Source organism: Hippocampus bargibanti, linkage group LG08 (genome assembly GCF_051943395.1).
Source record: "Hippocampus bargibanti isolate YZ-2025 linkage group LG08, ASM5194339v1, whole genome shotgun sequence".
In the NCBI taxonomy this organism is placed as follows: Eukaryota; Metazoa; Chordata; class Actinopteri; order Syngnathiformes; family Syngnathidae; genus Hippocampus; species Hippocampus bargibanti.
In genome coordinates, this window is record NC_142741.1 from 607163 (window position 1) to 634276 (window position 27114).

At 40.4% G+C, this 27114-nt stretch overlaps 4 protein-coding genes across 4 annotated transcripts; all 4 read left to right on the forward strand.

Moving 5' to 3' along the window:
* Positions 1 to 895: 895 nt before the first annotated feature.
* hoxd12a (homeobox D12a) lies at positions 896 to 4608 on the forward strand. Its single transcript, XM_089002493.1, has 2 exons — positions 896 to 1698; positions 3129 to 4608. Exons 1-2 carry the CDS (start codon positions 1059 to 1061, stop codon positions 3368 to 3370), a joined length of 882 nt encoding a protein of 293 aa, XP_088858619.1. The 5' UTR covers positions 896 to 1058; the 3' UTR covers positions 3371 to 4608.
* Positions 4609 to 9154: 4546 nt separating this feature from the next.
* hoxd11a (homeobox D11a) lies at positions 9155 to 13289 on the forward strand. Its single transcript, XM_089002962.1, is given in 3 exon segments — positions 9155 to 10017; positions 12043 to 12074; positions 12076 to 13289. Coding segments are annotated over 3 exon segments (831 nt in total). The 5' UTR covers positions 9155 to 9422; the 3' UTR covers positions 12280 to 13289.
* A 1463-nt stretch (positions 13290 to 14752) lies between these two features.
* On the forward strand, positions 14753 to 22549 carry hoxd10a (homeobox D10a). Its single transcript, XM_089002961.1, is given in 3 exon segments — positions 14753 to 15403; positions 15406 to 15505; positions 19696 to 22549. Coding segments are annotated over 3 exon segments (936 nt in total). The 5' UTR covers positions 14753 to 14842; the 3' UTR covers positions 19971 to 22549.
* A 930-nt stretch (positions 22550 to 23479) lies between these two features.
* hoxd9a (homeobox D9a) lies at positions 23480 to 25481 on the forward strand. The gene is made up of 2 exons (XM_089002474.1): positions 23480 to 24548; positions 24911 to 25481. The coding sequence occupies exons 1-2, from the start codon at positions 23915 to 23917 to the stop codon at positions 25153 to 25155; spliced, it is 879 nt and encodes a 292-aa protein (XP_088858600.1). The 5' UTR covers positions 23480 to 23914; the 3' UTR covers positions 25156 to 25481.
* Positions 25482 to 27114: the final 1633 nt, after the last annotated feature.

Sequence of the window (27114 nt, forward strand, 5' to 3'; positions counted from 1 at the left end):
AGTCTATTATTTGTCGTTTTTGTTTGCACTGTCAAAAATAAGAATAAGAAATTTGGGTGAATGCACATTTTTAAGGCAACTAACTTGTTGAGGGAGACAAATAATAAGGGAATCCATCCAATCTGATTGTCAGCACGAGTCAGGGGCAATTAATAATCATCATCATCATCAATTTCATTCATAAACGCCTTTCAAAACTCTCAAGGTCACTTTATAGTCACAGGATGAAGTTTTTTTTTTCTGCAGACGAGCCTTAAATCGGGCAAGAAAACCAAATATCAAGTTGCTGCAAGAAAAACTACCTTTACAGAATTTTCTACAATACAATACAATACATATTGATCACATCGATTGATTGATATAGCGCTTAAACAACGGCTGAAGCTGTAACAACGCACTTAACATGGACAGCTATCATGTAAATCGGTCACACAGATAGAAATAACAATAAAGAAGAAATAAGAAAAACATAAGAAGAAAGAAATAAGAATTTGCCAGCCCACCTCCCCACCTTAGTGATGTGTGATTCTATTTAGTGCAACTCCCAAATATGTTTTGTCACAATCTATGTCCTTGGTTTGTTTTGTTTACTCTTTAGGTGTTTTTAATGTAGAATTTAAACCCCCCTCCAAAAAATAAAAATACAAGATGTGTTTTTCTTAATACTGAAAGACTACTCGCGTGCACCCTCCACCCCAAAGTAAAAGCTCTTGTCATAGAGGCTTTACGGGTTTTTTTAATGGCCATAAATCAGACGAAAGGTGAAAATGGATGAATTCAGACACACACACACACACACACACACACACACACACACACACACACACACACACACACACACACACACACACACACACACAGAGAGAGAGACTGCTCACCACGGTGGAATGATCTCCGTCTGGCTGCATTTGCCGGTCGCGGGCAGGGTGGGGCCGCCCGCCGCGGCGCACTTTGCATATCACGTGACGATCTCTGGACAAATCAGCAATTAGCTAGCCGGTTAGTCTCGAGAACTCGCTAAGGGGCTTTCGGGATCAGCGCGCGGCTCGTCCAGCTCCATGGCAATGTGCGAACGGAACCCTCTGAGCCCGCCGGGCTACGCGGCTCCCCTCTTGAGCCCCGAGACGCTCTACTTGTCCAACTTGCGAGGCGCCAACGGCGGGCCGCCGCACATGCCGCCGCACATGCCGCCGCTGCACCACCGCCACCACCATCACCATCACCATCACCACCACCTCCCTTACAACCGGAGGGCAGAGCTGTGCGCGCTCCCGTGGGCAAGTTCGGGGGCGCCCGCGCAGAGCCGCGCCTTCGGGACCTACTGCCCGACGTTTCGCCCTAACGCGACCGCGCCCGGAATAAACGACGGCGCGGCGGCCGCCGTCCCGGGCCTTTCCGCCAACATCAACGACAACATCGTCGTCTGCGAGGCGGCCAAGTCTCCTTTGGAGGAGGAGACGCCGACGCCGACGTCGGCGTCGGCGTCGGCGTCGCCGCGGTGCCCTCGGGGCCCGGACCGCAGGGCGCCTCCGTCGGGCGGAGCTCACGAGCTCTACGCCGAGGAGCTCCGAGGATACTCGGACGGCCGCGGTTCCCTCGCCGGCCATCTCGATCGCGAATGCTCTCGACGACTGCACGGAAACAACAAGCCGCAAGACGTCGGACGGCCTGCGTCGACTCTCACGTGTTTTGCCGAAGGTCAAGTAGCCCCCTTGTGTAACCCCCCCGCCGCCCCACACCCCCGTAGCATTGTTTAGCAACTCGCCGTCGGAAGTAGGCTGCAATTCTGTCTTTTTACAACGCGCCCGTGACCGCTTTTGCCGATCTGTCGCCGTCGATTGCCAACGATTGTTAGAAAGGAAGCGGAGCGCTCGTTCTCGGCGGGAATCCTTTTCGAGATCAAATTCAAGCACTTTTTCGGGCATTTTCAAGGTCACGGACAGACACGAGAGCAGATAGACGGAGACGTAAACACTCGAGGGGTCCACGTCAGCTTCGCTCCTTCGTTTCCGGTGCACAACTGACAGAATTCATATCAGAATACAACCATCCAAAACAGACACTCTATTTTTTTACACACAAAAAAGATTTTAAATGTACATTTTTTTCGTGACATGGTGCGATAATTCCCAAATAATTTTAGTCTACACTTGGGCCAATGTAGTCACGCATAGAGTGTCTCAGATCATATGACGGGACGGGGATATTCGACGTCATAGATGGAATTATGGAGTTCAAATCAAAGTCACCATGTGGTTGTCATTACCAAAGACAGACAGACAGACAGACAGACAAATACAGATGGATGGATAAAGAGGTAGATAGGTAGGTAAGTAGATAGATCATTTTACTTTATCATGGCAATTTTTATAGACAATGAAATGATTTAAAAAAGTGTTCATTCAGAATACGACTAACACATTTTGCCATTCGTGTATTACGATCGTCACGCCGAACGTCATGTCGTTGGTTCTCGGTCAATTTCAATAGACGTCATGATATCAATCTCAATCGATTAACCAGGTATTGATCACCAAGGGTAAATACAATTTTGGTTCGAGACCCTAAAAATGGCACTCACGTCCATTTTCTCGAGTACGTAGTTTAAGATCTAAAATGTGTTGTCTTTCTTCTTATGCAGGTTATATTAATACAAAAGTCAAATGGAAAACGTTACAAATATTTTGTTATTGATATGTAACGCGTAACGGGCATGAGCAAGAGGCAAAAAATCTGTTTTTTTCCTTCAAAATCAATATTCCGCATTGTTTCAGTGGTATTTGATGATAAAAAATACAAGATTTCGGTGTATATTTTAGCTCCCTTTCTGCCACGCAAGCGTACAATCTACAGACGAATATGGATCATTTCGCTAGAGCCAAAAACGGACAAGATCGACTGAACAATATCAAATGCTTCTTATGCTTTCTTTAAAGCATACTTGAACAATTGTAACACGGTGGAATTATTTTATTTACAACTTCTATTTTGTATCTTTAAAGGTTATTAGATTTTTTTTTGTAGCTATAGCTTCCATATAGCATGCTTCATGAGGCTAATTTCCCTGTTTGTGTGCGTGTGTGTGTTTTTTTTTTTTGGGGGGGGGGGGTGCTTGGGGGTATGTGCAGGTGGTCCCTGGTGCTCGTCCCAGCAGGTGAGAAGCCGAAAAAAGAGAAAGCCTTACTCCAAGCCTCAACTTGCCGAGCTGGAAAGCGAGTTCCTGCTCAACGAATTCATCAACAGGCAAAAACGGAAAGAGTTGTCGGAGCGATTGGAGCTGAGCGACCAGCAGGTGAAAATTTGGTTCCAGAACCGCAGGATGAAGAAAAAGAGACTCATGATGCGAGAGCAACTCTTTGCTCCTTATTGACGGACTTTTTAAAAAGAAAAGAAGAGAAAGAAGAAAGAAAGAAACGCTCCAAGTCACGTGGACCACAAGAGCAGTAGTCACGTCACGTCACGTCACGTCGCGACACGCCGTGACTGACTGGGTTGTTGTTGTTGTTTTGCCTTTTTATTTATAAACCTCGCGTGAAATGCTCGGAATCCCTCGTCACGGCAGACGTTTCACACTTGGCGGTGGCCGCTTTGAGGCTTTTCGCCGTAACTCTTTCAACTATGACGTGTTTTCAGGCCCTTTCTCTCTCTGTCTTGTCATCGAGAAGATCAAGTTCACGTTGACGCCCTTTTTTTTCAGTCGACGTCTTCCACATATGCATGCTTGTCAATTATTTCATTCTTTTTAAAAACTGTAAATAAATACGCTCTTTTGTTCCCTAAACGACGCTTTGGGAATGTGACGAATGATGACGCGGTCACTTGCTGGAATGGGAATTCTTTCCAAGTCGAAAGGACGTTAGCTTAATAGCTTCGCCGCTCCACTTCGGGTGTGTGTGTGTGTGTGTGTGTGTGTGTGTGTGTGTGTGTGTGTGTGTGTGTGTGTGTGTGTGTGTGTGTGTGTGTGTGTGTGTGTGTGTGTGTGTGTGTGAAAACGTTTTGAGAAATCAAAGAGAACGCGAATTATTCAATAAATAAGCAACGTCTTAGTTGACATAACGACTTCAAATGCAGTGACCAAAAATACAATTGGCCAGCGATGTTGTTAGCTTGCTAGCATGACGTTGAGGAACGTTTCCTCGTAATAAAAGAGTGGGCGAAACATGTTTTAGCAAGCACACTGCTAGCAATTTAGCCATGAAATAAAAAAAAATGTTATATAAGTCTTCAACACCCCCCCCCCCCCCCGTTTGAATCCATCTTTGCTATCGGGCTAACAAATATGGCCCCGAACTTAAAAACCGAGTGTGGCTTTAAAGGTTTTAAAGTAACATTTTCAATAAAAACAAAAAGTTTGCCTTTTTTTGTTGTAAAATTCTCTCAAAATTTCCAAACATGACTGATAAGCTACTTTGCTATTAGGCTAATGATATCCTGGAAACAAATTTCGAGTTTATTTAGGCCGTTGTGCTGGTATGCTAATGATACTGTTTGATGTTATGCTAATGGTACGGAAACGGTCGCATGTTGTAAATAAACAACGATTTCTGACGGAAATACGTTTTTAGTCGAATTTAAAGTCATTATTATATTTACGCTGTACTGTTTTTTTTTAAAGAAATACCTCTTTTTGCCAACATGTTTACATAAGCTTATCCCATTCATGTACGCGTTTAACAACATCGGATTGTACAGAGCAGGATGACGTCATGTTGTTTTCTAATAAAGCTATCGTGTATTCCATTTTGAGTGTCTGAGAGTCTATTTCCTCATTATTCTTATTTTTATTGGTGTGGGGGGGGACTACATGGCAGTAGTTACTGTTATTAAACTATTTTTTTATACAACTTCACCAAAACAACGGCCTTGTGAGCAACTCGTGTCACTTTCAAAGAAAAACACGCAGAGCTTTTGTTTTGTACAACACACACACACACACACACACACACACACACACACACACACACACACACACACACACACACACACACACACACACACACACACACACACACACACACACACACAGGGTTGCAAAGTCACTTGAAGGTGGCTGCATTGAGGTAAGTAAGGCGGTTTTCTAATAGGAAGGCATGCAGTGACAAAATGCTTGAGATGGTTAAAAGCCAGTTGACAGGATTTACAGCGTTTTATATTGAACAGATGAAAAACAAATGTATTCCTTGAAAACGAATCAAACTAAACAGCCCGATTGCATTTAGTTTGAAGCGCTTTCCATTGCGCATGACAATAAAGTGGACGAGCGGATCTCTATTTGGACAGAGTTCCAAATAGGAGACATTTGTGGGCGCCAAAAAGGCTGAAATTCATAAAGTTGCGTAGTAACAATACAAACAAACGTGCATTCGAATTGATTTTGCGAATTACAGACTGATACACGTTCGCTATAATTTATTTAGCGTTCAACAATAGAATGGAAGAACGAATGCAAGAAAGTCTCTCCAGCATGCTGCCTTTAGATAATATGTATATGTAGAAAATACGTATTATCGTGTCCTAAAAGACAACTAAAACCTCAAAACGAGGCATCTTTTTCTTTATTTTTTTGTCATCCTGCATGGGGACTTTTTAGTGCTGCTGCAATGGCCGTCTTCCTCCGCCCCCCATTTTGTGACTTTATTGCTTTATTGCGGCAAAACGCTGCCAGACAGCGTCATTTAGCTCAGGGCCCTAAAGACAGTGGGGGGGGGGGGGGGGGGGGGGGGGGGGGACAAAACAAAGTTAAGGTCAAGTTAGTGGACTGCATTCCAGCTTCCCACGCATTCTCGTTTTTTTACCTGTCCTGAGAAATAAATTAAAGAAATGTACACTATATATATATATGTGTGTGTGTGTGTGTGTGTATGTGTGTGTGTGTGTGTGTGTGTGTGTGTGTGTGTGTGTGTAACTGTGTACATAAACGTGTGTGTATATATATATTGTGAACCATATACAGTATATATAGTGAACACATATATATATATATATATATATATATATATATATATATATATATATATATATATATATATATATATATATATATATATATATATATATATCACACACACACACACACACACACACACACACACACACACACACATATACACACTGTATATATAGTATATGAAATATGAAATGTGAAAATGATCAACAGTAAGCCACTTCAGTCTTCTCCCTTGTTAAATAAATGCTGCATTTCTTAGTAAACCCAATTTGTAATTATTCTGTCACCAGACACTAATAAAATCGGATTTCATTTGATTTGCAATAAATGAAACAATTATATATTACAAATATATATTTTTTTAGCGATCAGGGTTTTCTAAAATGATGATTAGGGTATAACCGTGCTTAAAAAAATATGGACGAATAGGATCCAAACAAAGCAGATCATACGATACACTTTTTCCAAGAAAGGAAATAGTATAATTGAAAAAGATACTGTTGGAAAAAGTCACTGCACTTCATTTGCCCTCATTTTATTATGATTTTTTTTTTTGACTTTTAGTCGAAAGCAAGCAAGGATGATAAACAGAATCATACATATATGAACGATTCTGTTTATCTCTCTCTCGTGCGTGTGTATGTGTGTGCGTGTGTGTGCACTAATGTGTGTGTTTCAAATAAAAACACGTGGCAAATTTTACAGCGAATATAATGACACGAGGGTGGCAAAGAGAAGCAAAAAAAAAATATGCAAGACTCATTAATCATCCAAAACATGTCAAAATCATGCACCATGTTATTAAACACATCTCAATGGTCATATTGTGTCGTCAAAATCTTTAGTAGTTGATATCAATGTAGTGATCGAGCAGTTTGCTGATCTAAATGCTTTTACAAGTTCGCTTTTTTTGTCGTCCCTTCAAATGCCTGACAAGAAAGAAAGGACCCAATGGCTTTCAGATGCAAAGGGAAATAACACAATAGCCGAAAAAAAGAGCACTTTTATCGGTGGCAATACGACTATTTCGAGGCTTTTAAACTTTTGGATGTGTTAAGGTAACGCTTTAAAACAGGAGAATGTGTTTATTGTGTGTGTGGGGGTGGGGGTGGGGGTGGGTGGTCGTTGTCACACTAAGTGCGCGTGGTTCGGTGAAGGGAAACGCGGTCCCCTCAAGCAACCAAGGTCCAAAGAAACCCAAAATTATATTGTTCAAATACTGCTTTTGCCCCCAAATAAACAAAACGTCAAGAAGAAAAAATACAATAGGATACGATGCAATACAATACAACACAACAACAAAATCAAATAAAACTACATTTAAAAAACAAAGTTAAAAAAAAAACAAAACACAAAAACATACAATACAACACAATGCAATTCAATACAACGACAAAAAAATAAAACAAAATTTAAAAAATAAAGCAAAATACAATAATACAAAATAATAAAAACAAATAAAATTAAATAAAAACTGAATATAATACAAAAATTATAAAATAAAGCATAATGAAATAAAATACAATATAATACATCAAAATAAAATACAATACAATAAAAAACAAGTGTCCTTGAGAGTTAGGAAAGGTTCTTAGAAATCAAATTCATTATTATTATTATTTATTAGAATTAGTCTTAGTATTTAAAATACAATACAATACAATACAGTACAATACAAAAAATAAAATACAATACAATTAAAAAGTGTCCTTGAGAGTTACGAAAGGTTCTTAGAAATAAAATGTGTTATTATTTTTATTATTATTATTAATATTATTATTGGTAATACAATACAATACAATACAAATTCCACAAATTCCTTGTGTGTTCTACATACTTGGCAATAAAGATGATTCTGATTCTGAATACAATACAATACACAATGCAATGCAATGCAATACTATCTTCTTCTTTTCCTTTCGGCTTTTCCCTTCAATTAAGGGGTCGCCACAGTGAATGCAATAAAATATTATACAATCCAATAAAATGATATATTACCCGTATAGAATTACACTCAAAGATGCAAGCAATGTAAAAGTTGGAATTATACAAACTGCTGCTCATTTAGATTTTAAAGTATTTAGCATGTATATTTATTTGTACAATGTCATCTGTCAGTCGTCAGCATGCACGCGAGCACAACACAAGACTGGCAAATGCAATAACACTAGACAAGTAAACTCATACATTTCGTCTTTTATATTTAAGCAGCTATTTATTGACACACATGCTGTAGACCGTGTGTGTGTGTGGGCGCGCGCGCGTGTGTGTGTGTTTACGGGTGAAAGCATTTTACGCGTCACTTCTCCCTTTTATAGTCAATCAGATATTATCCATGATAACTCCAATGAATGAATACACCGACGCGTACATCTGAAATCAGAACCGAAACGTTGATTTCCAAAATCTATCAAGCGTTTGATCATTTCTATCAATCGATAAATTGACTCCAAATTGGCAGCCGTGCTGAATAATTCACTTGCATCACCTTCATTCTCATTAGAGCCATCATCTCGTCTCTTCATTGCATTTCAAGTGCATATTTCTCAAGTTAATTTCTTGTATGATGGCTTATCACTTCCATCACTGCAGTAGTGTGTGTGTGTGTGTGTGTGTGTGTGTGTGTGTGTGTGTGTGTGTGTGTGTGTGTGTGTGTGTGTGTGTGTGTGTGTGTGTGTGTGTGTGTGTGTTGTGCGGTTGGTGAGGGGGGGGGGCTATGTGTTATATTTATCCAAGCGTCTGTTTTATTGCGTTGAGGACAATAAAGAATGTCGAATTAGAAGCCATCGTGCGTATGTTTAAGTGCGCCAAGCGTCATATCAACCCCCCCCCCCCTGCCGCCATTTCCCTCCCACCCACCTGAGCAATGAGGCTTCAAGTGCACATTCTAACATGGACGCGCATGTGGCCTTGGTTTTTTCTTTTTTTCCTCTACGCCCTTCATTAATAAGGCTGGAGGTCAACGTCAATGCTTTTGGTGGTTAGTGGGGGGGGGGGGTCTGAAAAGGGGGGCGGGGGGGGGGGTTAAATCACTCGGACCGCAACTTGTTGTCGCTGAGTGAGACGGAATGAAAATATTGCACTTCCCTAGCTCTCCTTCGTCTTTCTACTTGTTCCCGATGGCGCAAGAGACGACCCCCCCCCCCACCACCACCACTCCCTTCCCCCCCACCCCCTAGCATCCAGGGAACCAATGGAGTCTCTCAAACTGCCTCACATGAGTTTCTCAGGACTGTTTTTTTAATGACCGATATCGACGTATGGTAATTTCTTTAGCCGTCGGATCACATGACACAATTACCTCCGAGAATCGATCGGGATGTATAGAGAAGCCGCCGGCCGGCGGTTCTTTGCACGCTCGCGTCCGGGTCTGGCGAAGCAGACGGGCTAAGTTGAAAAAAAAGGGGGCAGAGAAGAAAGCGGGCCGGAGAAAGTCTCCTCGGTCCTCCGCCCTTCTCCAAACGTCGCCGCAGACATGACGGACTACGACGAGCGAGCGTCCAACATGTATCTCGCACCTAGCTGTACTTACTACGTCTCCGCGCCCGATTTCGCGTCGGTCTCTCCCTTTTTGCCGCAAAGCACTTCGTGCCAGGTGAATTTCCCCTACTCGGCGAATCTCGGCCAACCTGTTCGCGAGGTCTCCTTTCGGGATTACGCTCTGGAACACCCCGCCAAATGGCACTACCGAGGCAACTACGCGTCCTATTACTCTTCGGACGAGATCGCGCATCGGGATCTGATCCAGACGTCCTTCAAAAGCGAACCGCTGTACGGCGGCGGCGGCGGGGGCCACCGCGCGGGCGCCGGCTCGCCTCGCAACCTTTTCCCCGGCGTGGGACGCAACGGCGTCCTACCGCAAGGCTTCGACCAGTTCTTCGACGGATCCGACCCGGATAAGAACGCCGTCGAGACAGCGGGTCCGCCGCCGCCGCCGCCGTCTCAGCCGAGACAAAAAAGCGGCGAGGACGCCGCCGGGGACGCCAAAGTGGACCGGGGAACCGGAGACGGGACGGCGAGCGCGGACGACGACTCGTCGTCCAACTGCGGCGACAAGAGCAGCCGGCAGAGTGGGTTGTATTGTCTAGCGCCCCTTTATGAGCTCGGGTAGAGTCCGGCGCGGACAATGGCGTGTCCGTCCGTCCTTCGCCTCGGCCGCGCGCGCGCTCGCTCGCGTGCGCCTTTTATAAGCATGCAAAAGCGTTTTATATCCCAATAAGATGTTCTTGACGGCAGTAAAGGCATTTACAATGGGAAACTGTTAGCAGACGCGCGCGCCCTGCTGTACTCCCTTTTGGCTAGCCTATTCACTATCAGCAGCCATACAAATACCCCCCAAAAAGCTTTATTTACATCTTGCCAGCCATGGCGTCCCAAATAAACTTGTAACATCACCTTGAAAATAAAGTTGAAGCCCCCCGCCCCCCCTTAGCTCGCCCCCAGAAGCACATTTCCACTTTAAAAGACTGATTCCAAAAGCGGAAATAGGCTCACGCGCCAGTCACGAATACTAAAGTATTTATTTTTAAAAGAGTCATTTTACAAGAAGCTTTCGCCATTATCTCATTTGCATATCCGGAAACAGTGTGTGTGTGTGTAAATGTACACCTCAAATGTTGCTTTTTTGACACACCACATAGGGGTCGAATAACATACACGTTGGCCTTATTTCGTATTTATTTGCGTCAAATAAAACGTGCTTTTTTTCAAGTGCTTTTTTTCGTGATTTAATTTGAAAAGTGACAGATAAAAATGTACTTGTTTATCTCACTAGTGCCGCATGAACGCTTAAAAGGGGACCTAGAAACAAAAATAGGGCCTACGAATTGAACCACTTTACACCCTTGGACGAATTATTTCCAGACTGTCTTTTATTTTGAAACGTGACAGATTATTTGACCACATTTAACAATTGATTCCATCTAAAACACCCTCTTCGTCAAATACTTTAGCATAACCACCAATAAACATTTAGGATTTCCCCTTTTTAGCCTCATTTCCTGTATCGACAATTAGATAAGCGGAAGACAGTCAAATAAGGAGAGAGAGAGACCCCCCCCCATTTCAGTGCCAGGGTTAAATGTGCATCCTGCACCATCTAAGTTTAACTTGAGACGACGTAAATTGCTTTTAGTTGAGTTTGAACAGATAAACTCATTACTGGGATGAAAAATGGGAGTAGTTTGCTTGAGTGGTGCAGTTTGCGCATGCTTGCATGCAAACGGGCGTCACGTGCATTAAAAACACATAGATATATATTTAGAATTAAATCAAGTAAATATATATATATATTAATATAGAAAAAAATATAGATATAAAAACACTGTTTCCGGATATGCAAATGGATAATGGCGAAAGCTGCTTGTAAATGACTCTTTAAAATATATATCTATATATATACATACACACAAAATTAGATATATACTACATATATATATACACACTCAATGTTTTATTGTTTTATATGCTGTGTATATATATGTGTGTGTACATAATATACATCTATATCCACAATTATATTGGTAAGCAATGCAAAAAAAATCCGTGCATTTTTTTGCCTGTGTTCAGAAGCGTCACGTGACTACGTATCTTCATGATTTGTAATTTAATTTTTATTTTTTTTGCAATATGAAGACATTTTGAGCTAATTCTGAAACAATCCTCACTCGTCTAAAATTGGGGGGTGACATTACAGAGGAACGAATTGGAGTTGTTAAAAAAGTATTTTGGATTTTGGGGATTGAAACAAGTAAACGTTTGAAGTATACGTACATGAAAATATGCTACGTCGACGTTGACGGTGTTGCGCAACAAAATACACGTTAGGTACACAATAGTTGTCAGTGTTAAGCGCTTATTTCCAGACGTAGTTGTTGTTAAAACGCTCTATAAATCGATATGTATTGTATTGTATTTGATTGTACAATTGTTTTGGCGTCATACACCAACATAAGCCCAAAATGAATGGAAGCACAATGCACAAAACCCACTAGACGTTACGCACGTATATTTTCACACATTTCAAGTACATCTAAAAAGACTTGGTTTATTACTATTCCCTGTTTTGAAAGTGTCCCCTTCTTGTCCCCCCTCAGCCTCGTCCGGCAAGTCCCGTAAGAAAAGATGTCCCTTATTCCAAGTACCAGATCCGAGAACTTGAACGAGAGTTCTTCTTCAACGTCTACATTAATAAAGAGAAGCGCCTGCAGCTGTCCCGGATGCTCAACCTGTCCGACCGACAAGTCAAGATTTGGTTCCAAAACAGACGAATGAAGGAGAAGAAACTCAACCGCGACCGTCTACAGTACTTCACTGGCAACCCCCTCTTCTGAGACGCACTACACGTACACTAACAATGCTCACTTATATATATATATATCTGAATATATATGTAAATATATATGGATATATATATATACGATATATATTCGCCAAAGACTAGCTTCCTTCGACACATGTCAGCCGCCATGACAGCAGTGTGACGTCACTCCACGAGATATTTATTGATTCATTTCCCTTCGGCTGATCAACCAACTATTTTTTTTTTTTGGGGGGGGGGCATTATTTATTCGTGTGTATGTCCATTTAAAAAGGATGCATGTCCTGTGGTGTCTATGTGTCCAGCAAAAAAAAAAAAAAAAAATATGTAAAAGTAAAGAACAGCTGACAGGGGATTTTTTGGTTTTTTAGACAAGGTTTGGGAGCAATGTGTCTCCTTACGCCTTGATTTCACCTCTTTTCACACACTGGATTGTTTACTAAACCTTGAACCGTCTAGACACAATCATAAAAGCAGCTGTAAAGTGCTAAATAAGGGGCTATTGGACATTAGAAGCCCCCACTTCACCCCACTTCATCCAACTTGTCCACATGCAGACCTCAAAGTACAACTGAGAATGTCCAAGGAGCCGGAGACATCTTTTTTTTTTGGTGGGAACAAATGTTGGACCTTCAACACGAACCAACGTGGATGTGGACTCGAGCTTTCTCGATGGACGTGAGTGTGACCGCCTCATTCTCTTTCAATCACGTGATCAGATGTATTTTTAATTCGAATTGGCCTGGGGAGAGAAAAAAAAGAATTGGGGAGGGAATAGGGGTCTTAAATAAGTTTGACGAAGCGTTTAATTGCTTTGCTATCAAAATCCAGCAGCGAAATGACATGAGCGACTGTGTAGGTCGTTACGGAAAATCACCACCAGGGGGCAGCCTTGTAATTTCGTAGATTGGGTGGAAGGATTACAACCAAACAGACAGGCTTTAAGATTACATCAACACATGTTGGTTTTAGCAGGGTGTGTGTATTTCATGCAGTATATATATATATATATATATATATATATATATATATATATATATATATATATATATATATATATATATATATATATATATATACAAAAACTGTATCACACACACCATTTTTATTTCATGACAATATTTTCTAGCTTTATTTTGGAAATCCATTGCGTGTTCATAATATGTAACAAAAGACACATCAGTAATCCCTAAATAGTGTAATAATTATTTTCTCCCTATGTACAATCCTTTTATTTTATCCTTTTTAACTTGAACGCACAATTTTTTCCCTCATGATTGGGATTTTAAGAGGATTTCCCTTGTCGAGATTCTTTTATTTAATTAACGCCTCGGTGAAATCGTTTAATGTAACATCCATTCAAATTAAAACATCCACCTCGATTGTAATTTTTTTTTTTGCTTTAAGATATATTTAAAAAAGTGTGCAATTATACTCTACGCGTATTTTTTTGTCGTTGAGACATATTGTGTATATAATGTGTGTGTATGGTGACGCATGTAATATACAAATAAAATGGACGTTACAGTTCGGTGTTATTCGTCATTGACGAAAAACGGTGTATTCTTTCAAAATAGATGTCAATGTTTCGAATGTGCTTGGCGTTCAACTAGTTTTCAAACGCGGCAAAGCAAAACATAATTTGAAAATGGTTGCTTATTTTTTTTTCTTTAACAACTTTAACACGACCAAAAAATGGACGATCCCACAACAATTTGTTTCACGCCATTTTTTTACAAGCTGCCAAAAAACAACAACCCCAGGAATTAAAAAAACAACAATTCCACGTACATGTACTCGATTATTTTCTGGGGAAAAGAGACCAAAAGCATTTAACAAGTCTTTCTACTCTGTCATTTGGGCTGTTTTGCAAATCATGACCAAAGAAAAAAAACACCGTGGCAAAATCCTGACATGCAATCGATTTTAAATGAAGTAACTCAACGGAGAATGAAGAATAATTAAAAAAAAAACGACATTCCGGAATGTAATTGTATACGTATGTGGTTGCCCACAAAACATGCTGTACATGAGATCGCCTGCTTATCATGTTGTGTGCGATCTTTGGATCGGAACCAGTGCTTTGAAGAGGTCTAACTTGTTTAGGTGCGACCGTTTTCAATGAACAGACCATAATAGAAGTAAAACACGTGTAGTATTAATAGATGATAATTATTGTAGAACTCTAGATCTCAATAGACGGCAATGAGGCGATGTTCCAAATGTGTCTATGGGATTGTTATAGAAATCAATAGACTGCAATGAGACGAGTTAGCAAATTTGCCAAGGGTTAAAGTGATCGTGTTTTTTTCTCCCCTCGTGAAAGGACCACGTCGCACTCGTAGCCTTCGCTTAAGTCCAGGCCCCCAACCCAAGCGCAAAAAACCCCTCCCCCATCCCAGGCACCCCAGCAGTCCTTCCCTACGAACCAATTTCAAGTGCTGGTTCTAGGTGTCGCTGCAGACTGCGCCTTCGGGCAGGACCGCGGTGCGTGTCAAGGCCACTTTCAAAGCTCATTGGTGGGCCCGTCATGTGACTCTCGACGCAGATATGTCAGCTTCCAGAGGACGTCCAAAATGTCCTTCCCTAGCAACTCCGCTGCGGCTAACCCTTTCCCGATGGACGCTTTCGCCTATACGCCGTCGTCGTCGTCCGACTACTTGGTACAAACGCGTGGACCGCAGGTGCCGCCTTTGTGTAAAAGGACCGAGCCGGGTCACCCCGGCGGGGCTCCGAGCGTCCCCTCGTACTTCGCCCACCGGTGGGGCGAAGCGGGGAGGGCGCGCAGACCGGCGGAGGCGCCCGTCGGTCCGAATTGCTCGTACGCGGAGGGCATCAAGGAGGAAGGCGACTGCTGTATGTTCACCGAGAACGCCCCCCTCCGCGCGTACTACCCCCCGACGGCAGAACCGAACCGAGCCGAGGTTCCAGTTCCGGGCTATTTCAGACTCGGCCAAACGTACGGCGGCGCCACGCAGCGCCGCCCGACCTTGATGCGGCTGGACCGGATGGGAGCGCAACCTCAACCGCGACCCGCAACAAAGGACGCCCCGCCGGGCAGCCCCGTGGCCGCGGCGAGCCCCGCGGAGCGTTGCACGCCCAATGTCGAGGAGGAGGAAGAAGAAGAAGAAGATGATGATGAAATAGAAGAGAAGAGGAAGAAGAAGAAGAAGAAGAAGAAGAGGAGGAGGACAAGAGACAGTCGAGTCCCGAGTTGACGGTGCCCCGGGATGGCAAAGGTGGGTTTGGCCTTCAGTGTCGTAAAAACGCGAAGAAAAACGCAGAGAAGCCTCCGCATGCAGTCTGCATCATGTTTTTCATGAGAGGCTTTAAGGTGCACGAGCTTCTCGTCATACGTGCACGCGCTCGCATACTTTGCAATAATACCTCCGATGGAACTTTTTATTTGCCAACATTTAAGCATGCATGGGGCTATACATACTATAATATATTATATATATCTTGAACTTGCGAACTAATCAATAATACGAAGAAAAATACAAATATTACTACTACTGCTACTACTACTAATAATACTTATACAACTACCACTAATACAAATACAAATCTTATACTACTACTACTACTACTAATAATAATAATACTTATACTACTATGACTACTACTGCTAATAATAATAATAATAATACTAATACAAATACCACCACCAATACTATACTACTACTACTAATAATAATAATAATACTTATACTATTACTACTAATACAAATACTAATACAAATACACTTATATTACTACTACTACTAATAATAATAATAATAATACCTTTTATTTAGTGAACTTTGCTCCCATGCAATGAAAAAAAGGGGGTGAGGAATGCATTAATAATAATAATCCAATACATTTCATTTATAAGCATTTAAATATTTTCCCAACAATACATTTAATAATTGCACTTTGAAAATGGTGAAATAAACACCTTGAAATCATGTGTATACAGAGTAAAATGAGCATTATTAGCCCCAAAGGAACTATTGATCCTCCACCGACGCCTCAAAAGAAGCCCAAATGTTTGCAATATTCCTAAAATGTTGTTAGACATCATGTTCACGGTTCCATTTGACACGAGAAGGGGGAAATTAAGATTCAGTGTGAAAACATGAACAAAAATAGTGGTGAAAATGGAGATGAACTGTGAAAAGGAATAAGCAGTGGTGTGAATTTGTGCTTTCATGAATCGGAGGAGTGAAGAATGGATTCAATCACTTTCGATCGATCGATCGATCGATCTGAATTCAATTTCAACCATGCAGTGTCGTCAGAAACTCCCAATTTTATTTCAGAAATGATATTTAAGTAAACTTCCATTGACTCCCTCCAAAAATATCAGTAAAAAAGCACATGATTTCGTTCTTTTCATTAAAAAAAAAAAAAACGATGATTTGATTTCGTGCCGATCTTTGCACACACTCGAAGCAAAGTGTTGGTGACGTCATTGAAAATAAAACAGTAAACCGTTTTATTGGATTCCGTAGTTTTGACCGTAACAATTAACGTAACATTTGGTCACGCAAGTGTTTGAATAATAATGGGTGTGGGTGTGTGGCTATATGCCATGTCCATTTTTTTGCCCTGTGGCGTATTTTCATTTTAGTCAACATTTTCCTGATGTAAACCGAGATGATAACATTAGCTAGCCATTTGACGTTGTGCAATGTCACGAGACTATCAGGAAATTGATCTTTCTTTTAACTTTCATTCTGTCTTCCTTTTTTTTATTTTTTAATAACGCTTCACACTTGACTTTTACTGCAAATTAGCCAGAGGAAATGAGCCCCAATTACTTGAAACTGTAAGTCTGCAATTGACAACACCCTCCAAAGTCTCTCCCCACCCTTGACGCTTAACACTTTTCGGTCTGTAGTTGAAAAGGACAACTAAAAAGTGTCCTTGAGAGTTTTGAAAGGCAATTATGAACGAAATGTATTAAACAGCCGACGATATTAATCGCGACGTCCATGTTTTGTTGACTTAGATGCTAGCTGTATTGTGACAATGACCGAGCTTAATTTTAGCCCCGTACTTTGACTGCAGGTATCATTTTCGGTTTGCTCGTAATGAAATAATTCTTAAACTAAAGCTCCATTTTCATTTCTACACATTTTTAACATTCAGTTTCATAATTTTTGGTGGTAGAATTTTTTTTTTTTTAATCCAACAGTAAACCTCACTATTTTTAAACATTAATTTCGAATCAAAACCTACCATAGTGCGAGCACCCTCATATGAAGACATTGTTTTACTTTTGGTTATCGTCATTTTATCACAAAACATCATTCTACTATTTTTGTCATTAGTTTGGATTACTTGTCATTAAGTGGAATAACATAATTAGCATAATTGTAAGGCATCAAAGGATAAAACAATCCTCAAAGTGCTATATTTAGTATGCTTATCATGGTACCATTGAGGTTCCATTTTTTCCCCAACTGTGACTTTTACCATATTTTGGTCTGGGAAGGTATACAAAATAAATAATCCTCAAAATAGATTGAAAAATGTTACTTTGGATTACTTTTAATGTCTTGCTATCCTCAATTTTAGTACTGAGAGTTTTTTTCCAATCCGTTCAAGTGTTAGAAAAAATGTTTAAAGGGAAAATGGGTTTGAATTTCACCACTTTTGGCCTAGTTTTTTTTGTACTTTTATTTTGACAGGCAATTAATACGACTTGTTTTTTTTATACACGGTCTGATCTGACTGAACACTTTTGTGCTCCAGTTTTCACGAGTTGACCACGGGGCACCAAATTGGAGTTGTTTCCTGGATTTACGTTACAACTACTTTTATACGTGTACATTCACTGCGGGTGGATTACGAAGTACATTGTTATCCCTATGGGTGGTCTAGCCTTAAAGTATTGACTTTTACACTTTGGGAAACATATACGTAGATATGTTTTTTTTTTGTTCCCCGAAATATGAGATGGGCCAGAAGAGTTCAACAAAAGATTTCCAGCCTTCTAAAGCGCTCCTTCCCTGTACTCTTGGAAGTTGGATTTCCAGCTTTCCAGCCTTTTCAACCACACCTTCAACCATTCCTGCGACTTACTTGGAAGTGGTCTTGCTCATGTAGTGAACTAAGCTAATGCCGCCGGAGGTATTTTGTAGACTTCCAAGTTTCGGGGGGGGAAACCCAGAATTTGTCAGTTGGATTTGACCGAGATCCTGGAATGTTTCTGACACATTTAATATCCCATAATTTCACCCAGTTTTCTGTTTTTTTTTTTGCAATAAATAAATAAAAAATAAATAAAGACAGGTCCGATTTTTGACCAAAATATTTTTGTTGTTGTATTTATTTATTTATTTATTGACCTAGAGTTTTAAGAAGGGAATGTTTCTTAGTATAATGAACACATACACATGCACAGTTTTTGCCCTTTGTTATAAGAAAATAGTAACCCAATATATGAGGTGAAATTATCAGGTGGTATATAAGAGCACTGGCTGTGGACTAGGTTCGCTATTTTATCCCAATTTGGGTAAGTTTCGATCCAAGTTTTGGACAAAATGGCCTCCATGTTTGTAACTCATCTTGACCCCAATGGCGTCAAATGCTCAACCCAAAGCACTGGGTGTAAATAAACCAGGATATTTTGGGTCAGCTAGTCCACCCAATTTGTCTTACTTTTAACCCTGCGGTTCTTTTGAACTCCTTCACTGCCATTCCCGAATTTACTCGGGAATTTAAAAGCATGACGTGGAGCGCCATTCTTGAATTTGTTCGGGTTTTGTTTTTTTTTTCTTGCAGGGGGGGTGCGGATAAAGCGCTGGTCAGACCTCTAGCAATGTTTTTCCCTTCTACGAGGGGGGCAGGATTTGCCTTTTGTCCATGTCAGCGCTTTGTTACAGTTTTAGTCGTTGTTAATAGCTATACACTATTTTATATATATCTACTTATATACTTGCCTGTAGCAGACATGGACATTCAGTCATGAAGATTGCACAACTGTCCATGTTTTTATGTTCCTGTTGTTTATTATTTTGCTTTGTGTTGACTATTATGTGAAGTGCTGTGTTACAGCTGCAGCTATTGTGAAAGCGCTATATGAATTAGGATGTATAGTATTGTATATAAATCACGATGTATGTATCGTATTGTATTGTGTACAGACGCCCCCATTTCAAGCACAGATAACTCCAGACATATATAACTTAGGAATGAACTATTTTTTTTCTGCTGAAAGAAGAGGCTGCAAGGCTTCTTACGCCGAATTGAATGTTTACGTCGTCCTAAAACTAAATCTTCTCTGGGTTCTGCAATTTGAGTGCCAATGACAAAAACCCTGGCACTGGATTGGACACATTTTTGCACATCATCTGGCAGTGAATGAGTTCAACGGTTTCTTGTCGGGTCTGTCTGCGTGACATAATGTCTCAATTATGATTTGTTTTGTTTGCCGCAGATCACAATGGCAACGCCCAAAGCGGCAGCTGGTTGACAGCCAAGAGCGGCCGGAAGAAACGCTGTCCTTACACCAAGCACCAGACCTTAGAGCTTGAGAAGGAGTTCCTATTCAACATGTACCTGAGCCGAGAGCGCCGGCTAGAGATCAGCAGGAGCGTCAACCTAAGCGACAGACAGGTCAAGATCTGGTTCCAGAACCGGAGGATGAAGCTCAAGAAGATGAACCGCGAAGGTCGAGTGCGGGAACTGAACTGCAATCTTACTTTCTCGTGAAGTGTCATGTCAACTCCTTGTAGTAGTATTGATGAATCATGTTAGCATTACACAGGCGCCTTGAGATATGAAATAGGATCCACTCAAATCATCTTTTTCTATTGAAATGAATAGAAATGTTATTAATCTGTTCCAGAACCCTGCAAAAAAACTTGTTTGGGTTGTTTTCATTACGGAAATAAACATGAATCTATAAAATTGTACTTAATAAAACAGTGGATACTTGAAAAACAGTTAGGTCAAAAATAACCATATTCATGAATAACTACTTTTCAAATCTGAAGTTAAAAATAAAAACTGTTATTGTGGTCTACGTGGGACTATTTGAAATTTTGGTTTGGACTTCAGCAAGCATCGTGGAATTTTACAAGTTTGATTTGCTTTCGTGGGCCGAATAAAATGATGTGGCGGGCCAGATTTGGCCCCCAGGCCTTGACTTTGACACATGTGGTATAGACCCACCCGAACACAATCTAAAAATGAAAATCAATGCTTTCTAAAACGCCAGCTTTGACCACCGGTAGGCAGCATTATATGAGACAGACACAAACGAAGAACAATTGAAGTTGCTATAATATTTTATACATTTTGTAGAATAGATGTCTATGAATATGATTATATACATTCCTTAATACAGACGCTCCCCCCAACTTACGAAGGAAAATTGTTCATAAGGTGAATTTGTTCGGAAGTTGCTTCAGTGCTATATTTAATATGGAATGTGTGTTTCAGGCTTATATAAGTATATCTAAGGATTATATAAGTATGTTTAAGGCTTGTATAAGTAACCTGTATTGGTATGTACTGAAAAATAAACATTTCATAAAATATATGCTCCATAAAGGTATGTAAATGTACAACCGAAGACAATACTACATATGTTATTACAAAAATGTTCGTATGGACCATTGTTTGTAACTCGAATGTTCGTAAGTAGGGGGAGCGTCTGTATTTCAAGATGCTTCAAGGTTTGTAGAGTCATGACGACTGATTAGCATACGGATGGCATTTTCTAGTTTATATTAGCATGAAGCTAGTTGAGGTCGTTCGAAAAGTAATATTGTTTGCTTATTTGGAAATTCTCTTTGTTTCATTGGACAGTAAATTTCAACCGCAGTGGCAAAAAACAGATTGGAACCTTTTTTTTTTGTTTTGTTTTCATTGTTGGATCTTTAGCAAAATGGTGCTTATTGTGAATTGAGTTCAGAGCTTTTATATCATATTTGCCACTCACGGGTGCAAAAAAAAATGTATCAGGAATAATTGGTCAAGCAGGTCACTCGTATCTCAAGGCATCTTTGTATCATACACTTTGTGTGTTGACTTTTGCTGTACTGTGACAGTGGACGTTGCTTCGTGTTATTTGTCATGCGCTTTGGGACTTACTCTATGATAATGCCAAGGTCAAAGGTCACTATATAACGCACACAATGTAAAGCAGCATTTCACAACTCGCATCGAGCACATCGGCATACTTATTTTATATTTGCGGTAAAAAAGGATACAAATATCAGAAAAAGGTGTCGCGATACGTCACTGGCATAGATAGATACATTAACTCATTCACTGGCAGACAATGTGAAAAAATGTGTCCACTTCAACGCCAGGGTTTTTGTCATTGTCACTCGAATTCCAGGACCCATAGAATATTGATTTTTAGGACTACATAAACATTCAATGCACCGTAAGAAACTGGACACTCTTCTTTTATCAGAAAAAGAGTTATTTCCTAAATTATATGGGTTATAAGATTGAAATGGGGGTGACTGTCCCAAACACAATGCAATACATACGTCAGAATCACAATCAGAATCAGAATCATCTTTATTGGCCAAGTATGTGGAACATACAAGAAATCTGCCTATGGTAGAACACGCTGCACTAGTATCATCATTAAAAAAAATGCAAAGAGGCACTATACACTTCTATTTGGGATACTGTTTAGAGAGTAAATGGATTTGGTGCGCATGGATCGCATGGTAGTGCCTGCCTGAGGGGAGTCGCTGGAAAAGGTGGTGGGCAGGGTGCGGAGGGTGCATATTTGTTTATATAGCACTCAAGTTGGAACAAAGCGCAAAGATGGAAAAAAGGGAAATGCCGCCCTTTGTGGAATGAAAAAAAACATTGCCAGAGGCCATGGCCAGCGCTTTATCGGCACCCAAACAAAAAAAAAAACCTGAATAAATATTTTCAATTCCCGAATAAATTCGTGAATGGCGGTGAATGATTTCATTGTTGTGTTTTTTTGGGGGGGACCAACAAAGCAAGGGATCATTCTGAACACCACTTTGTTATACAATACTTCTTCACGTGGCGTCCAATAGTACTCAAGAGTTGTTTGTGAGATTGTTTTGTGTGGAGTGCCGAGTAAAGTGCTAAGTGTGATGTACATTTCTGCAAATCAGTTGACACTCTCTGGGTAATAAATGAAATATTATTATTATTATTATTATTATTATTATTATTTGGTGTATGTTCGTGTTTGGGTGACATCGGCACAAAATGGGATTCCCAAACAAAGTTGATGTGTCGCATGTGTGTTGCATTCATGTACAATCTCTTGCGATAAAAATCAACAACAGTGACTGTCTGTTTTCTGTGTTGAAATTGAAAGAATTCATCAAAAAAAAAAAAAATCTTAGTATTTATTAATATTTCATTTGATTTTTTTTGCAGTAGATGCATTAATATTATAAATATTAATTTTTATTTTATTGCTCAATTTTAAAATACATTAGAGTCTTTAATACATTTTTTTTTGTTGGAATGACTCAAGAAGTGATCTGGCAATTCATTGTCCAAAATATGTTTTAAACTAAATATAAAGATACATTTCATAATAATAATAATAATAATAATAATAATAATAATAATAATAATAATAATAATAATAAAATATATTTTATTTATAAACGCCTTTCAAAACTCTCTAGGACACTTTATAGCAAATAATAATAATAATATAATAATAATAATAATAATGCATTACATTTCATTACAAATATTTCATTTATAAGCACCTATCAAAGCTCTCAAGGACACCTTACAACCACAACAATAATAATATTATTATTAATAAAAATATTAATACATTTAACAATATTACAAAAAAATAACAATGCATTTCATTTATAAGCCCTTTTCAAAACTCTCAATGACACTTTATAATAATAATAATAATAATAATAATAATAATTATTATTATTATTATTATTATTATTATTAATTTCATTTACAAGCACTTTTCAAAACTCTCAAGGACCAATAATAATAATAGCAATAGCAAAACTAATAGTAATAGTATTACTGTAGTCATACTAGTAATAATAACTTCAACTTTGTTGTTAAAGCGCTATATAAATCAATATGCATGTATTGTATTGTACTGCTACTACTACGACTACTACTAATAATAATCACTGACTTAAAATTGGAACTTACTTTAAATTTTGATTGGAACATGTGCTTCCTTGAGTATTTCCTCATTTTTGGTTTTAATCGATGACGTAATAATACATACACACACACACACACACACACACCAGCAAACATTTATCGATACACATCTATATTAGGTGAGTAATTACTCTCTTAATATTTATTTTCTGCTTATTATCAACTCGTAAAAAACGTTTCCAAGACAAATGGCTAAAGTGTATTTAATCCTTTATTTGACAAGGTGTTATTTTATCGATTCGGATTCTGGTAGTTTGGAGGAAAGGAACTTCCACGTGAACGCGCGAGCGTGCACGTCTGGCGTACGTTGAAGCTCATTAATTGTTCACACGTCATCGAGTCATGTTTTTTTTTCTTACATTCAAATCAAAGAGGAGTCAAAATATGGGCAACATGTAAAGGGTTTGTATGAAGGTAGGCTTGATTTAACGGCAGTATTAGTAAATATGATCACGTGATCGTCGGAACCAATCCGTGTAGACGCAGGCATGCCAAAAAGAAAAAAAAAAAGAAAAAACGAATCGTGTGATCGTTCATCGAGGGCAGGCAGCTTCCCCGTAAGAGTGCGGAGTGCTTTTATTCGGAGCGCTCGCATGCATGAAAAGCAAGCCGAAAAAAGCATGTCTTTCAGCGCCGCCCTCGCCAGTTGCTACGCGGACGCCGTCGCGAGTCCGGACGCGATCGACGCGTACGGTTCCCGCTTCCTTCAGCCCCCCGCGCACACCGCGGCCTGCGTCGGGCCAGCGGCCGCGGGCGACCGCCTCGCCGACTTCTCCTCTTGCAGTTTCGCTCCCAAATCGAGCGTCTTCCCCGCGTCGTGGCCTCCGGTTCACCCGCAGGGGCTCTACCGCCACCCGTACGCGCACCGGTCCGACCCAAGATGCCTCGGGGCGCGACCGCGGACGGACCCCGTCCCGGATTCCGTCCCCCGGTTCGCCGGATTCCAGCCCGGGCGAGGCGCGACGCCGGTTTCGCCGCCGAGGATCCGCGACGCCAAGCCGGGCCGGGAGCCTCGAAATCGGCCTTTGGTCGAGGATGTCCCCGAAGGTCCGGAGAAGGCTCGGAGCGGAAGTGAACTTTCCAGCCGCGGCGAGCCCAAAGACGAGAAACAAGTGGAGCCAAGTAAGTGGAAGTCGAAGCGCATGCATGCAAATCGCCCCCGCGCGGACCCCCCCTGGTCTGATTTATAACCGTGTGAGCTGACTGCGTAAAACGGGATGTTTTACGGAGCCATAAAAGTGTCCTGCGTGGGGCCCACTGCTACGCCGCGGCCCAGTACGGACCGAACTCGCCCGCGTTTTTTTTTTGGAGTTATTACAGACGATTCTGCACTTTTTGTGTGTGTGGGGGGGTCAATCACAAAAGTCCCGAAATAAACGCTCACAAGGAAACACCTGGAGAGGAATGGAAAGTCCTCTTGTTTCTTGTCAAAAAAGACAAACCTTTTGTTCTGTTTTTGTTCTTCTTTTGTGGCTCGCATGCAGGCAACCCGGCAGCGAACTGGATCCACGCGCGATCCAGTCGGAAGAAACGTTGTCCCTACACCAAATATCAGACTCTGGAGTTGGAGAAGGAGTTCTTGTATAACATGTACCTGAGTCGGGACCGACGCTACGAGGTGGCCCGGATTCTGAGCCTGACCGAAAGGCAAGTCAAGATCTGGTTCCAGAATCGGAGGATGAAAATGAAGAAGATGAATCGAGAGAGAGGTGCAAAGGACCTGCTCTAGGATCGACTGCACCAAGGACCACTTGGGATTTTTATTGGGAAAAAAACAACAACAACAACAAAACTATTTCTACGATATGATTTCAAGGCATCCAAGAGACACCGTGGATCACGATCCATGCGGTCAAGACATCATTTCCCTTCTATCATTTTATTTTGCAATTGGATTTTATTTGAGTGTGTGTGTGTGTGTGTGTGTGTGTGTGTGTGTGTGTGTGTGTGTGTGTGTGTGTGTGTGTGTGTGTGTGTGTGTGTGTGTGTGTGCGTGTGTTTGTTTACGTGTGGTCTATATTTGCTTTTAGTTGTATATAAAGATTTTTCACCGTTCTTTTGTCTGAACTTTATGTTGGGGCATATTTCGAGCAAAACAGCCCGAATTACACACACAAAATGTGTGTATGAGTGTGTGTGTGTGTGTGTGTGTGTGTGTGTGTGTGTGTGTGTGATCGCGCGTGGTTTATTTTTAAATACATCATATACCAAGATATATAGTGTGTGTGTGATATATATATATATATATATATATATATATATATATATATATACATATACACATATACACACGTATACACATATACACACATATATATGTGTGTGTGTATATACATATATACATATATATATATATATATATATATATATATATATATATATATATATATATATATATATATTTATATATATATATATATACTTTATATATATATACTTTATATGTATATCCTTTTACATAAAAAATAGTTTTGATGTAAAATCCAAAGATCGTGATTGCAAAAGAATGTTGCCTTTTAACGATCCAAGTGGTTGGCCTCTAATCCCAAATAAGTACTTTTGATTGGAGACTAGTCAGTAGGAGGGGGGTGTTTATGATTGTCCGGCTTGGGGGGGGGGGGTCTTCTAATGACTTTAGAACAGGAGGAAATAAAGCCATCGAGATGCAGGCGAGACGACGTCTCATCAGACGGTCTGGACTAAATGACTTTATTGGTCCTCGCAGTCAGTAATTGCCCCGAGCCCCATTGAAGGCTCATTGAAGGCTCCTTTCCCTCTCTCCGGCCACTTTTTTTGTGTGTTGCTGACAATCCAAAAGTGGACACAAGGGTGTCGGCATGGCCGATGGATTCCTGCACAGGAAATCACATCACCCCCGCGCACATCATCTTTGTGCTCATGCTGTTCATTCCTTCACCGATGGCGAAGTAAAAAGTCCATTTGGACGACGTGGTGCACCTTTTTTTATGATATTATATATAAATATATATATATATCAAATATATATATCCCCTCGATCGTTATGCCTAATGCGAAATGAAGACGCAACATTGACTTTTTTTGGGAGGCGTGGCGGGGGTCACAGCATGTGTTCCTTTATGTTTTTTTTACCCCCACACGATTGCTGTATATGGGAAGTGTCGCCGTTTGGCGCTAGAGGGCGCTGTGGCTCTTTTGGTGTCAACCAAACACAATGGCGACTAAAGGAGCGACCAATCGTGTACACTTGAATTTAAAAAAAAATGTTAAAAACAGCAACAAAAAACCGTGAATAATAATAATAATAATAATAATAATAATAATAATACATTTCATTTACAAACACCTTTCAAAACTCTCAAAGACCAATAATAATAATACGTACCCTTTATGTCATATTTTCTAATGTACGCATACCCTCGCGCCGTTAGTGGGGCGCTATGATTCATAATTAATCATGTTAATTTATAGAAAAAGTCAACATGGAAATTGCTTGATTTATTTATCTAGCTAGCTATCTTGCTAGCTAGCTATTTGTTATTTATTTGCTCGTGCATGTAGCTCCCTGGCCGGCTATCTAGCTAGCTGTCTATTAGCTATATAGATATCAAGCTGGCTCCCTATCTAGCTGGCTCGCTATTCGCTATCTATTGGCTAGCTAGCTAGCTTTCTATTTATTTGAGTTACTTCCGGGTTGAGTGAACAATGG

Coding starts and splice junctions, on each gene's coding strand:
- hoxd12a (XM_089002493.1), top strand. CDS start 1,059: ATGGCAATGTGCGAACGGAACCCTCTGAGCCCGCCGGGCTACGCGGCT. Junction 1,699..3,128: donor TCTCACGTGTTTTGCCGAAG/GTCAAGTAGCCC, acceptor GGGTATGTGCAG/GTGGTCCCTGGTGCTCGTCC.
- hoxd9a (XM_089002474.1), top strand. CDS start 23,915: ATGCCAAAAAGAAAAAAAAAAAGAAAAAACGAATCGTGTGATCGTTCA. Junction 24,549..24,910: donor CGAGAAACAAGTGGAGCCAA/GTAAGTGGAAGT, acceptor GCTCGCATGCAG/GCAACCCGGCAGCGAACTGG.